The sequence below is a fragment of the Tauraco erythrolophus genome (assembly GCF_009769465.1).
Source record: "Tauraco erythrolophus isolate bTauEry1 chromosome 30 unlocalized genomic scaffold, bTauEry1.pri scaffold_44_arrow_ctg1, whole genome shotgun sequence".
NCBI classification, from domain to species: domain Eukaryota; kingdom Metazoa; phylum Chordata; class Aves; order Musophagiformes; family Musophagidae; genus Tauraco; species Tauraco erythrolophus.
The window spans coordinates 969545-983317 of NW_028238561.1; the positions used below are offsets into that span (position 1 = coordinate 969545).

The 13773-nt window shown below is 66.0% G+C and overlaps 3 protein-coding genes across 3 annotated transcripts; 1 reads left to right on the plus strand and 2 right to left on the minus strand.

The window, feature by feature from the left end:
- Positions 1-4549: 4549 nt before the first annotated feature.
- S100A14 (S100 calcium binding protein A14) lies at positions 4550-6515 on the minus strand. Its single transcript, XM_086630426.1, has 3 exons — positions 6361-6515; positions 4778-4924; positions 4550-4669 (listed from the first exon to the last, which is right to left on the minus strand). Exons 1-3 carry the CDS (start codon positions 6391-6393, stop codon positions 4550-4552), a joined length of 300 nt encoding a protein of 99 aa, XP_086486552.1. The 5' UTR covers positions 6394-6515.
- Positions 6516-7589: 1074 nt separating this feature from the next.
- On the minus strand, positions 7590-8043 carry S100A13 (S100 calcium binding protein A13). The gene is made up of 2 exons (XM_086630349.1): positions 7891-8043; positions 7590-7727 (listed from the first exon to the last, which is right to left on the minus strand). The coding sequence occupies exons 1-2, from the start codon at positions 8041-8043 to the stop codon at positions 7590-7592; spliced, it is 291 nt and encodes a 96-aa protein (XP_086486475.1).
- Positions 8044-13278: 5235 nt separating this feature from the next.
- On the plus strand, positions 13279-13670 carry S100A1 (S100 calcium binding protein A1). The gene is made up of 2 exons (XM_086630375.1): positions 13279-13419; positions 13527-13670. Exons 1-2 carry the CDS (start codon positions 13279-13281, stop codon positions 13668-13670), a joined length of 285 nt encoding a protein of 94 aa, XP_086486501.1.
- The last annotated feature ends 103 nt before the right edge of the window (positions 13671-13773 follow it).

The window sequence follows — 13773 nt, forward strand, 5'->3', positions numbered from 1 at the left end:
CACGGCACCGGTGGATCCGCGACAGCACGGCCCCGCCGTCGCCTGTGCCCTGGCACCACCGGGTTCCCCTGGGGCCGGCCTGGGGCACGGGAATGTTGTGACCACAGTGGAACGCGGGGCTGCCAGCATGGCTCCAGCAGGGCTGGGTGCCGGATAGGCAGGATGGGCAAGACGGGGCTCGCTGGCTGCTCCACTCCTGCCTCCGTCGTTCCCTCTCTTCCTTCGCCTCTCCTTCTCCTTCCTTGAGAACTCACCGGCACCGATGTCTGGAGCCAGGACCCGCAGCCGGGTACAGCCCCAGCACTCCCTGCTCACAGCCCTGGCATCACCACGGGCAAAACAGGGGGGACGTGCCCCTTTCCGGCGGCCAGACCCCACTGGCAACCCCATGTGCCGGGATCTCCATAGACAACGGAGGTCAACGGATGCTGCCGAGCCCCACGCCGGACCACCCGCCCCCAGTGCTCCCCTCCGTATCCGGCAGGTCCCCTCCGCCCCGGCCCTGCGCACGCGGTGCCGCTGAAGGGCTCAGGGGATTTCCACCACCCAACCTGCAGCAACGCGTCCCGGGGCTGCTCCCGGTTGAATATTCACCCCGAGGGTCCCGACAGCAGCTTTCCCGTCGCTGTCTCAGAGCCTCACCTGGCTCTGTCCGGGGGTCCCGCTGCGTCTGTCTGTCGCCGATTTGGCAGCACGGGCAGTGGGAGCCGATGACGCCCGCTCTCTTCTCACCTTGCACCCATACCGCTGGGCCCAGCCAGGCTCTTAAAGAGGCTCCCGCCCCTCCCTGACGTTCCCGGGGCGTTCCCAGTCTGGGTTTCACCTAGGAAATGGCTCCCTGCTATTGCCACACCTGGACGGGTCGGTGCGAGCGGGGACCCACGGTGGGTTCCAGCTCCCTCTCGGGGGCTCCTTTGCAGGTGGCCGTGGCTACAGGGAGATGGCAGGAATTTGAGGACCACCCCAAAAGACCCTCATAGTCTAGAAAGGGCAGCGGGCTCCCAGCAGCAGTGGTTTACCGGACCCAGTGCAACTCCAGCCCGCTCCCGGGGTTTGCAAACCTGCCACCATCCAGCCATGTGCCAGCCCAAACGCCGGCTCTTCCATCCCGCGGCGTGTCCCTGCTGCCCACCCTGCTCCAAACCACCCCGCGCACCCACAGCCGGTGAGGCCGGTCAGGTCCGGCGTGGCACAGGGGCTGCCCGGCACGGTGCGGGGTCATGTCATTTATTTGAACCAAAACCACTTGTTCTAAAGGCGAACGGGGCTGGTGCACATCTCTGGGGCTCGGGAAGCGCAAGCAGCAGCTCCGAGCAGGACCATGTCCAGCTCTGAGCCATCTCCAGATGCGCTGGGAGAGATAAGGCTCTTCTCAGCCGGTAGCCGTGCTTGTAAGTCACATCTGTAATTAATTGTCCCGGCAAATTGTACCCCGGTAAGTCTACCAGAGCGATGGCGCAGCGATCCGATGCCGAGATTAGATACGGGCATTATTGGGAGCCGTGTATTTAAGGATGCAAAGTAGGAGGTGATATATTACAAACAGGAGCCACCTGCTCAGAGGACCTTTGGGACTCCCGTCCCTGGAAAAAAAAACGACGTGTCATCCCAGCTCTCCGCTGGCTTCTTCCTAATCTCGGTCGGGAGGAAGCAAACCCATTCTCAGCCGAGATGCTCCAGTGTCGTTGATGCAACATCCCAGGAGGGTGGGAATCCCTCCCCGACCCTGCAGGCAAACAGCTCACCTCTGAATCATGGGCTTTCATTATTCTCCTGTGCCTGGCAGATGTCACAACCGCATCCAGGCCCTTATTTTTACAAGGCATCCAGGGCGTGTGCGTGCGCTCAGAGCAGCCACGTACCATCCAAACCCATCGCAAGATGGTTCCCAGCCATTGCGATCACTCCAATGAGGTGGGTCCCTCTCCCTCGAGCCCCACCAGCTCTGGGTCTGAAGGTCCAGGAGGAGTTTGGCTTCTCATGGACAAGCTCTGCCCCACGGGGACTCTTTGCAGAGGGGGGACACCGAGCCCCAGCATTGGGGGTCTTTGATGGCCACCATGATGGGTAACCTAGAACCACCACTCCTGCATACGGCAGCCACCCCATGGGCCAATACATTTCTCGGCATTTCTACCAGCGCGGTGCTGCGCCCGTGCGGTCGGCACTGGACCCACCGAGGGGCATCGATTGCCCCGACACGGGCTGAGCCATTCCTATCACCTCCAAGGACTTTCCAGATCCAACAGATACTTATCGAGGATGGCTCACAGCGCAGGAACTCCCGTCCTCCCGACAGCGCACCGTCACGCCGGCGAGCGGGTCACCAAACCAGAAATAGGACCTGGGAGTCCCCACTCCCACGGCACGTTCCCAGCCTGGTGCCGGGAAGAGGATCCAGGAGCCCCAGCTCCCCGTTCCATCCCCCTCCACCATCACCCCAACCATTTGACACATTTCCTGTCTCCAATTAAACGCACACCACACCTTTCTGCTTAATTTCCATGTATTTATTTCCAAGGCAGGAACAATAAATAGTCATTCTCGTTGTGAAATCAACCCCAAGGTGAGAGGAGACAGAGGGTGGCCTGTGGCCGAGCCACAGTGTCGGTGCTGCCGCGCCGGCCGCCGGCCCGGGAGGACCTGCCACCCTTCCCGGCCACAGGTTTCATCACATTTCTCTGGGGTTTGGTTGGGTTTGGGTTGGGCGACACAGGTGCCACCGAGGTGCCAGAACCTCCTCCCTTTTTGGGGTCCCCATCGCCCTGGTGGGGCTGCGCCATGGGGTCCTCCAGGATACGGAGCTCAGCGGGAATGGCCCGGCTGGCAGAGGAAAAGTGGGATAACTGGGCTTAGATGGTGCCCTGCACCCCCTGAAGCCCATTTCTTTGCCCTCCACGCGCTCGGTGCCTGAGCTAATTGCTCCGTCCCAGCGAGCCACCACTTTGTGGCATTTGCTGTTTTCTAATTTGCTCTAATTACACAGAAATCCCACGCTCTCCTGGCACAGGTGGGATCTTGCCGCTGACCCCACAGCTCGTGGGTCTTTCCGAGCCCGGGATTTCGGGGGCTCCTCTGAGCTCCCTCCAACCCCGTGTGGAGCCACCCACCCAAAGCCTGCGGGGTGCTGGTCCGGGTGCTCTGCTTGGGGGGTCCTCACATCAGGGACTACTGGGCATGAATCATCCCGGGACCTGGGCATGTGCACAGCCCCGTGCACACCCTCGGCACCGCGCACACCCTCGGTGCCATGCACCCCCACAACACCCACCATGCCACACGCACCCACAGCACCACGGCCACCGCAGCACCACGCACACCCTCAGCACTGTGCACACTTGTCCTCTGCACCCCCACAGCATCCCTTGCACACCATGGCATCCCTTGCACACCCACGGCATCCCTTGCACACCATGGCATCCCTTGCACACCCATGGCATCCCTTGCTCACCCATGGCATCCCTTGCACACCATGGCATCCCTTGCACACCCATGGCATCCCTTGCACACCATGGCATCCCTTGCACACCCATGGCATCCCTTGCACACCATGGCATCCCTTGCACCCTCGTGCGCTGCGCCAGGGCCAGCCCAGCTGTGCAACCCAGCGGCGAGCGATGCTCAGCGCCACGATCGCTGCAGCCCTGTCCCTCCCTGCCCACCCACCACCCTCCCTTTTTCATTCCCACGAAGGACAAATGAGGTCACCCCATCCTGGCTGGGTACTTTTTTTCCAGTGTTTTCCTTTATTAATTTATACAAAAATGGTTGCAAGTGACGCAAGCTGATAACAACCCGCCACCGTCCCAGCCCCGAGCCCAGCTGCCGGCCGGGGAGGGGGCCAGCATCCCTGGAGAGGGGTAGGTGGGGGAGCACCGTGCAGGTGGCACACCCCGGCACAGCACCCCAAAACCCGGGCAGGCGTGAGGCACCATGGTCCCTGCGCTGGGGGAAGAGCAGGGAGTACACCCAGGCCACGCACGGCGACGTTGGCGCTGGCCCAGAGCCCGGGGTGCCCCCAAAAGTGCTGGAAGCACGAGGCAGAACCGCGGCAAAGGGGGTTCCATCGGGCAGCGGGGCACGGGGCCGGGGGGACAAGCCCACACATCCAAGGGCTTTTGGGGGAAAGGAGCCAAGTCCCTCTCGCTACGGTGCTCCAGGGCTGGGGGGACCTGCAACCGGAGGGTTTTTGGGGCTGGAGGTGGGACAACCCTGGAGGTGAAGGTTCTGGAGCAAAGGACGGAGAAAGGCGGCTCCGGAGCCGGGCTGGGAACCCCCTTGCCACCTCCCTCCTGCCGCCTCACCGGCTGGAGCTGGGGATGGGAAGGGAGGTTTCCTGATGGGAAGGAGAGGCGAGAGAGGGCAGGGATGGAGCTGGGGTTGTGGGGTGGGTGGTCCCTCCACCCCAGCCAGGGATGTGGAGAGGAGATGAGCCCCGGCAGGAGCGACGCTGTGTTTTCCCAGGCGCATCCCACCGGGACCAGCAGCCTCTCGTGCTTCTGGTTGCAGAGCCTGAGGCCTCAGGCGCCTTCCCGTCCCCCGCCACCGTCTACTTCCTCCGGCAGCCCTTGGCCGCGTCCCCCATCATGTCCCAGTACTCTCCGAACTCCAGCTTGGCCTCGTCAGGGTCTCCCATGCATTCGATCTTCTCCTCCAGCGGTCCCACACACTGCAGAGGAGGTGGAAAAAAGCATCGGGGTGATGGGGCTGTGGGGTCCCACCGGCAGCCTGTGCCCACCCCAGCTCCCCCCTGCCCGCACCCGGGCTCTGCTCTCACCTTCCCCAAGTGGGGCAGCTTCTGCACCACCAGCTCCTGCATCTCGTTGGGGGTCAGGTACTCCTTCTGCCCCTTCACTGCGTAGCAGTGGAACTGGTTGATGACAGTCTCGATGGCCCGCTCCACGTCGGTGAGCTCCTGGCAGTCCTGCGTGGGGAGGGGGAGAGAGGGTGAGCGTCGGTGGGACACCGCCCCGCACGGATGGGACATCCCTCTGGATGGACAGGACAAACCCCCCCCAAGTGGATGGGACACCCCTGCCCCGAGCCGAGCAGATGTGCCAGTGCTCTCTGCAGATGTTCAACCCTTCCGTAAGGATGTGATAAACCTCGTGATACCCCTGCGTACAGATGTAAGACCCTCCTCTACAGATGTGAGGCCTCGCTGGACAGATGTGAGACCCTCGTACAGACGTGAGACTACTCCATATGTACATGAAATCACTCCATACAGATGTGAGACCACTCCATATAGACGTGAAATCACTCCATACAGATGTGACACCACTCCATACAGATGTGAGACCCCCATACAGATGTGAGACCACTCCATACAGATGTCAGAACCCACCGGACAGTGGTTACACCCCTCCGTACAGGCATTGCCCAGCTCCGACACCCTCCCACCACTGCCGTACCCCTCCACCTCGACGTGACACCCCTCCCCACAGCCATGTCACCCCCCGCTGTCACTGCCTGCCCAGACTTCTCCCTGCCCGGGGCCAGCGAGGCTCAGCCACCCCGGCGTCTCCAGGCACTACACCCACGGCACGCGGGGGCCGCCGCGGCCGTCCGGACTGGTTCTTCCTCTCGTTTGCACAAGCGGTGGATGGCAGCATGAGTCAGTGCCCGGGACGACTCGGGAGCCCGCCGGGATGGGGCTTGGTGGTGGCAGGAGCCCCTCTCCCTCCCCATCGGAGCTTCAGACCCCTTCCCTGGCGGGGTGGGGGGCAGAGACCGGCTCGACCCACACCGCCGGGCTCCCCGGCTCCTCGCGCTAATTAGCCAAAGCTGCGTTTGGAGGGAAACGATGGTGATTCACTCGGCAGCTGCGGTTTCCCCTTGAAATCCCATTAAACCACATCAGGCGATGGCCATTAGGAAGAACCCAGCAATCTTCAGAGCCTCAGCCCGGCGCCCCGGCTCAGCCGGTCGGGGCCAAATCCGCCACAGGTGCAAAGGGGCGCGGGGTGGGCACCTCCCGTTTGAAAGCTGAGGAAAACAGGAGACTTTCTGCCGTCGGGCATCCTCGGAGAGGTTGCAAGTAGCGAGCGCAGCTCCCAGAGCTGAGTCCACAGGAGCTGGAGAAAGCTGCCTGGTTCCCCGAGCTTTCAAGCGGCTCTAAACCTGCAGCACCAGGTCTCCCTGCCCAGCGCCAGGGCAGCGTCGCCAAACCCCGAAACAGCCCCTCCAGCTCCTCCGTCGGAGTTTGGCTCCAGGATGGGGCTGGCCCAGCAGTGCTGCTCCAAGTCACCCCGTGCCCAGGGCTGCGCTCTGAGGGACGAGGCCATGTGGGGTCACCCCTGCATCCTGCACCCTGCCGGGGGTCCCGGCCCTCCCGGTGCCACGGCATCGTTCATGGACCTTGCGCTTCTTGCGGCAGTTGCACTGGCCCATGCTGCTCCTCGCGGGGGCTGTAGGTCCTCGGTGGCAGCGGCGGTGGGGCTGTCCTCTCCGACGGGGTCTTGGGGAGCTGGCAGGAGAAGAAAGCCGGGATCAGCTCTCGGCTCGGGGGGGAGTTTCCCCTCCTTCGGCGCCAGGACCGAGTGCAGGGTGAGGAAGGAGCTCCGTGATGCGGTGAGCTGCTGGGACACGTCCCGGCACCAGGAGCGTCCCTGCCCCAGCAGCAAGTCGTGGCAGAGCCGAGTGTGGGAGCAAGGGATGGGGGTGCAGAGGGGTGGAGGGACCCCCGGGTACGGACCCCCATCCCGCGGTGGCAGATGGGCCACTTACCTGCTCCACGGGCTCTCCTGGGTCTGCGCGGGCTGCAGCGCGCCGGGGTTTTATACGGCGGGGAGGTGTGAGTGGGAGCTCCCTGCGCGCCGGCAGCCGCGGTGTGGTGCAAGGCGGCTCATTTGGGAGCCTGGCCCGGGGCCAGCGTGGGGCTGGGAAACGCCTCCTTTCCCGGCCACATCGATGGTTCGCCATCCAGCCCAGCACCAGCATGGCACAGCCGCGCAGAACCGCGTGGGAACGGCCACCCGAGCACCGGGCTCCGGCCAGCTCGGAGATGGGTCGCTCCACAGTGGGGATTTCACCGTTTCCCAGATTTGGGAGCTGAATGCTGGGAATGGGAGCTTAGTCAGGGGTGCTAAGCCACAGACACGCTGTGCCGGCGGGTGCATTCCTCCGTGCCACCCAAGACCCCCGAGAGGCTGGGCATTGATTCTGCGGAGGTGGTAGCCACCGTGGCCACCACGACATCACTGCCGGAGATGCTCCCGAGCCCCACCCTGGTCCCAGCCACATCTCTGCCACCCATCGGGGTTATACTGAGCAACCCCAGAGCCCAGCAGGAAGGCGCTGGGGGGGGACAGGGTGGCACCCCGTGACCCAGACTGGCGCAAAGGCAATTTGGGAACAGCTTCGTCCACCATGGGCTCCCCGCAGCAGCCGCCCCAACACAGAGCGAGCCCTGACCCATCCCTCGTGGTCCCCGGGCACAGCGCAGCCACGGGCAGACACAGGCAGGGGAGGAGGTGGGCTGCTGAAATCGGGAATGCCCCCACCCCGGCTAAGAACAGCAGCGATGCTCAGGCTCAGGGAAACCTCTTTTATTCGCTCCGCGTCGGCCGAGTCTCCCACCGGCCCCATCACTGCTTCTTCCCCACTTTCTCCCTCCGCATGGTCTTCGCCAGCTCCCCGATCAGCCGCCAGTACTCGCCGAATTTCAGCTCCCCGTCGTTGTTCACGTCCAGTTCACTCATCTTCTCCTCCAAGGAGGGGACGTCCTGCGGGGGCGACGGGAGACTCGGCCTCGTCCTGGTCCCAGCGAACGGGATGGGGATGGAGGGGGGAGCAGGGGCTGTTGCTCGCTCTCGCTTGCCAATCCCAGGGGACCCGGAGCAGCGCCCCCTGATCCGGCTGCCCCACACATGCTGCCCCTCTCCTCACCTTCATCAGGTTGGGCAGCTGGAGCTGCACCAGCTCCTTGAACTCGCCAGCCGTCAGTGTGCCCTTCTTGCCATCCTTCCCCGCGTAAGCGAAGAAGACGGTGACGATCTTCTCGATGGCCGTCTCCAGCTCGGTCAGCTCGCCCGTGGCCATGGTGCCAGGGGCACAGCAGCGGCCCAGGGCTGCAGGGAGAGGAGCCAAGAGGGGGTTAGAGGTGAAGGGGTGTCCTGGGGAAGCGATGCCCGGGGTCCGTCGGGAGAAGGGGACCCTCTGCCGTTCCCCAGCCCGGGGTGCAGCAAGTCTGCGAGGTCTCAGCTGAGCTCTGCGGGGCTGAGGAGGGTCCCCAGGGCTGGGGGCTGCCCAGATGCTCCCCCAGGACCAAGCGCTTCGGCCAGGGCAGGGGGGAGCGGAGCTGTTCGGTGACGCCACTGCTGTCCAGCGCAGCGTGGCACCAACGCCACAGAGGCAGTGGGGATATGGGGAAGGGGATGGGGATATGGGGGCGGTGCCCAGGATGGGGGTATGGTTGGGATTCCCAGGACGGGAGTACGGTGGGGGTCCCCAGGATGGGGGTACAGTGGGGGTCCCCAGGATGGGGGTATTGGGGGGGGTCCCCAGGACGGGAGTACAGGGCGGGTCCCCAGCACCGCTCTTGTCCTGCAAGCTCCGGAGACGCAGTGGCCGGGGTGATGCCGGTGCTACCGGCAGCAATTCCCTACTTACCCCCGTCGCCTGCGGGCAGAGCTGCGGGACGGTCACAGCCCCCCGAGACGTTTTTAGAGAGCTCAGCCCTTTGCCCCCCCCCTTCCCCGTGCCACCGCGTTCGGTTTCCTGTTGCAGCCGGATGGACGCGCAGCCACCGCCCGAGCGTGGAGACGTCCTTCTCTTCTTCCTCCCTCCCCACATGGGCAGCGGACCAAATCCAGCGCTCGGCCCCACCGGTGTGAACCCGCCCGGGCCCCCACGGCACCACCCGGGCTCTGCCGCCGCGGGGACGCTCTGGTGGGGAGCAGGATGGGACCACAGCGCGGAGGGGAAGAACATGCGTTTGCTCTGGCACTCACGGGGCTCAAGCATCACCCGGGCATTTCTGGGGGCACGGGGCAGGTGTCACCCCCCCAAGTGCATCCCCGCAGGGCTGGGGACGAGGACGTGGCCCCCGGTGCCCCGCTCACGTCCCGCCGTGCTCCGGGTGGCTCATCCCGGCCCACGATCCAGCAGCGCTGCGGACCCAGGGCCGGGTTCGACCCGCACGGAGTGAGAGTTGTGACTCAGCCGCCCGCTGACATCATCCCTATTAATAGTGGGCTTTGTAAAAATTAATTAATCCAAATTAATTAGGGGGTTGGAACTGCCCGAGCGTTCCCCTTTAATCATCATGTATTTATAACATGGCAGCCCTGGCAGGTTTCCACCCGGGAGACGGAGCAGCTCCGTGCCGTGGCACCGCGGTTCCCACGGGGTCCCCGAGCCGCATCCCGCACCCTGGCACCATGCCTCGGCCCCAAACGTACCCCGCGCGGTGCCCCGCGCGCGGCCCCGCGGAGAGGCGGTGGGGACACTGGGGGCGGCGGTGCGGGCTGGGGGGCGACGTTGGGGACCGTCTCCGCTCCGAGCATGGCAGGGATGTCCCCAATTTCCAGTCACCCCATCCCTGCGCGCCACAGCGGCCGCGTCCCGGTGTCCCCGCAGCGGCGTGGCGGGGAGCGAGGCTGGGGAGAGCAGCCCCCCCCAGGACAGCACATGGGAGTGGGGTCGCACAGAGCCTGGCACAGCCTGGAAACCCCCCCCAGTGGTGTTTTGGGGACCCGGCGGTGTTTTGGGGAGGTCCCCGGCACAGCGCCACCGTCACCAGCCCGGTTTCAGCGGAGCCCTGACGCACTCACTCCACCTCTCCACGGGGATAGGGAGGTTCCAGTCGGCGCTGGGCATCCCGGTCCCCACCCCGCACCCGTCACACCAGCTCACGGGGGAGGAATTGGCTTCCTGCAGCCCCATCCGGCCCGTCCCCCTCCCCGGGGTGACGGGGGGGACAGGGACGGGACTTCCGCCGGGCCCCACGTCAGGGGACCGAGATGGTCCCTTGGGAAACCGCTGGTGTGAGTCAGGCTCGGCGGGGACGGGGACAGGTTTGGGGTGAATCACCGGCCCCGAGAGCCCAGGCGGGCCCGTGACTCGCCACCCCTGGAATTCGGGGTGCCGGGACAGGGCGAGGAGGCAGCGGGTGCTGCAGCGGCCCCGCCACGGGATGCAGCCAAATCATGGGTGACCAGGAGAAATGGCACCGGGGATCCTGCTCGGGGCCGTCCCTGTGGACGGGGAGCAGCGACCCAGCCTCGGGGACCCCCGGCGCTACTGGGAGGGGGTAGGACCCCACGTGCCAGGACCCGCCACCGCGGGTGCTAGCCCGGCAGTGGTCCACGTCACCCCACCGCACCTATCGGGGCTCGCTGGAGGGCAGCGTGGTTATTCGAGGCTGCAAAACCAGGTGCCCAGTGCCATCGCGGTGCCCCTGGCACGGCAGGCGCCCAGCAGCTCCAGGGATGGAGAAGTTCTTCCACGCTCCAACGATGGGATGGAGAGACAAGATCGGCCCAGCCCCGGCACCAGCAACTGGAGCAACTGGTTTAGCTGGGTCAAAGTGGAGCATGGGGAGTCACAGCGGCTGAAACCTGTTCCAAGATGTGTGTAAACCTCCTGGCATGTCCCTCGCTGCTCCCGGTTTGGTAAGAGCTTGTCCTGGGGATCTGCCAGCGCCAACACGCCAGGCGTGTTCGCCCCACGACTGGCACCACAGCCGTGCGGAGCGGGACCGCGACACCCAGAGCCGACCCCTCCGGCACCCACGCCGTGCCCCCGTGGTGTCGGGGTTTACCCTTGGACACCCGGCTCCGGCCGGTCCCACCGCTCGGGAAAAGCCTGGCCAAATCCTGATCTCCAGGAAGGTTTAGGGTTTAACAGGAGCGGGGCAGAGCCCCTCGGAGCACCGCCGGAGCCCTTGGGGAGCTCGGCACAGCCGGGCGGTTGGACACAGTGCCCAGGGCATGGCGGCCCCGGCTCTGTGCCTCCTGCAGGGAATAGGGCCGGGTTATTTTTAAGCTCAGGACCAGGCGGCGATGCCCATTCCCATCACGGGCAGCTGCTGCCCAACTGGGCAGGTGACGCAGCCCCTGGGGCCAGGCTGTCCGGGAAGGAGTGGCCGGATCGTGCCCGCTGCCGCAACGCCCAGGGGACAGGGCCACAGGGGCTCCGCCACCGCCAGCCCCCACACGGACACCGCCAAGCCAAGTGAGTGCCACCTTCCCTGTTTGCCCGTGTCCCCAGGCTCCGGAGCCGGCCTCTGCTGGAGCCCACCAGCCCTGGGGCCCCCCTCTCTGCCCCACACCAAAACTGGGAGCTGTGTCCTGCTGGGAAGCAGCTCCTAAGCTTCCATCTGGGATCCCCACCTCCAACCAGGACCCCCACCTCCATCCAAGACCCCCACTTCCACCCAGGGACCCCTGCCTCCAGCTGGGAGCCCCACTTTCATCCGGGACCCCCACCTCTATCCGAGACTCTCACTTCCACCCAGGACCCCCACCTCCATCCAGGATCCCCACTTCCACTGGGACCCCCACTTCAACCCAAGACCCCCACCTCCAGCCAAGACCCCCACTTCCAGCCGGGACCCTCACCTCCAGCTGGGACCCCCACCTCTATCCGAGACCCCCACTTCCACCCAGGAACCCCCCTCCAGCCAGGGACCCCCTTCGCAGCCCCTCCAGCAGGACACAGGGCTGGACCCCCAAAGTCCTGCACATCACCCCACACCCTCAAGCCCCACCGCTGCCCCCCCAGCACAGGGTGGTGGGGTGGCCGCAGGGGGTGGGGTGGTTTTGGGGTCCCCGCACAGCCACCAGGTTTCCCAACCACGGGGACAGGAAGTGCGGGAGATGGAAACGGAGGGAGCGGGATATAATTAGCCCCAAATTAGGGCTGGAATCCGGGATAAGGAGCCCGGCACCACCCGGCTCTTGCGAAAAGCCACGCGGCCGCGCCGGCAGCTCCCAGCAGCCCCTCTGTGGGATCATCCCAAAAAGGGGGGATAATCGCACCCGCTTGAGTTCGGGGGCCCAGCACCGCTGCCGTTCCCCCGGGATGCCGGTGCCGGGGAGGCTGCGGTGGGTTCGGCCCCACGCCACCCTGGCGGCGCGGCCGCGGGGCCGTAAGGAGAGCCGCAACGGGGCCGGGATTATCAGCATCGGCCATGCCAGCTCAGGAATCTGGTTTCTTGGCCGAGCCGTTGCTGGAGCAACCTCCGGGTTGGGATCGTGGGGCTTTTTCAATTTGACAAGAGGCCTTTCTGTGCGCGGGGAGCGGGCGGCCCCGGGGGGCCGCAGCCGAGTCACCCGATAGCCCCCGCCGGCTCCCCCCGGCTCCCGTTGCGAGGCCGGGGACATCGGATACCCGCGTCTTATCAGCCTGGGGAGGAGGGCTGGGATGGATCCGGCACGGCACCGCGGCGCTGACAGATGGGGGATGCCGGCGGGAGCCAAGCGGGTGACGCCGCGGGGTCAGACCCCGGGCGCCGCGGTGCCACGGCGGGGACCGCGGTTGTGAGCAGAGCCGGGGCCCGGCGCAGGGTCCAACCCAGGGCTGGTGGGCAGAGCCGGCCGGGGGTGGCCCCGGCGAGGGACCCCATCCCCTCCGGCATCCCGCTGCCCCATGGAGCCACAGTGGGGCCAGGCTCAGCCACAGGGGTGGCAAGAAGGGACAGCCGAGGTTTAGTGTGGGGAGGGACGTGGAGCCCCCCAAAGTGCCTCTTGGCATCGCTGCCCACCCATCCCGTGCCCACCTCCACCCCATAAGCACCGGCGGGGCGGGAAACGCTCCTCCACGTCACCCCGGGGCCGGTGCGGGGTGAGCGGGGCAGCGCGGGTTCGGGGTCCCCACACCCAGGCCCCCCGCGAAGGCGGCGCAGTGCGGCCCGGCGGTGCCAGCCGGGCTGTCCAGCCCCGGTATCGGATCCTCCCGGAGGGAGGGGGCTTGAAGCTTATTTAAAGTCCCCGGCCGGCCCAGCCCCGCACACTCGGAGCAGCGGGCAGGCGGCACAGCGGGGAGCTCAGGTGAGTGCAGGTCCCGGCCGGGGCATGGGTGCCCTGCGAGGGGGCAGGCGGCCGGGGCCCCCTCCCACAGGAGCACCCCATCCAGCCCTGCGGAGCAGCGGGGCGCCCCAAGACCCCCGTTGCCCCGCTGCCCGCTCTCCGTTGGGAGCGGAGGCCACGGCACGCGATGCGCCCCGGGACGGGGCAGGGGGTGGCTGCGATTTGGGGGTTGCTCCTCATGGCAAGGGGGGGCTGGCAGCTGCCCCCCCAGTAAGGCGGCGGGTGCCTCCCCGCAGCCGGAGCCATGGCGTCGCAGCTGGAAGGGGCCATGGAGACGCTCATCAACGTCTTCCACCACTACTCGGGCAAAGAGGGGGACAAGTACAAGCTGAGCAAGAAGGAGCTGAAGGAGCTGCTGCAGAGCGAGCTGGGCTGCTTCCTGGAGGTAGGGACTGGGCACTGGGGGGCTGAGGGGTCCTCCTTTCTCTCTGTGCCCTTGGGCAGCGGCTGCCAAGCCGCCGGGACTCACCCCTTGTCGTTCCCCCATCACAGACCCAGAAAGACGCGGGTGCCGTGGAGAAGATCATGCAGGACCTGGATGAGAATGGCGACGGGGAGGTGGACTTCCAGGAGTACGTGGTCCTGGTGGCCGCCCTCACCGTGGCCTGCAACACCTTCTTCTGGGAGAACGCCTGACCCGGGCCAGTCCCCATCCCACGGCAGCCGGCCGTGGCGTCCCCAAAACGCAGAGCCCCCCACCACCCCCGCAGCTCACCCTCCGGCACACCCAGGGGATCCC

Excerpts from the sequence above, each read along its gene's own strand:
- S100A14 (XM_086630426.1), bottom strand. The coding sequence starts at position 6,393 with ATGGGCCAGTGCAACTGCCGCAAGAAGCGCAAG. Across the intron at positions 4,925-6,360 it reads ACTGCCGCAAGAAGCGCAAG|GACTGCCAGGAGCTCACCGA; the intron begins GTCCATGAACGA and ends CTCCCCACGCAG. Across the intron at positions 4,670-4,777 it reads AGCTGCCCCACTTGGGGAAG|TGTGTGGGACCGCTGGAGGA; the intron begins GTGAGAGCAGAG and ends CCTCCTCTGCAG.
- S100A13 (XM_086630349.1), bottom strand. The coding sequence starts at position 8,043 with ATGGCCACGGGCGAGCTGACCGAGCTGGAGACGGCCATCGAGAAGATC. Across the intron at positions 7,728-7,890 it reads AGCTGCCCAACCTGATGAAG|GACGTCCCCTCCTTGGAGGA; the intron begins GTGAGGAGAGGG and ends TCGCCCCCGCAG.
- S100A1 (XM_086630375.1), top strand. The coding sequence starts at position 13,279 with ATGGCGTCGCAGCTGGAAGGGGCCATGGAGACGCTCATCAACGTCTTC. Across the intron at positions 13,420-13,526 it reads AGCTGGGCTGCTTCCTGGAG|ACCCAGAAAGACGCGGGTGC; the intron begins GTAGGGACTGGG and ends CCCCCATCACAG.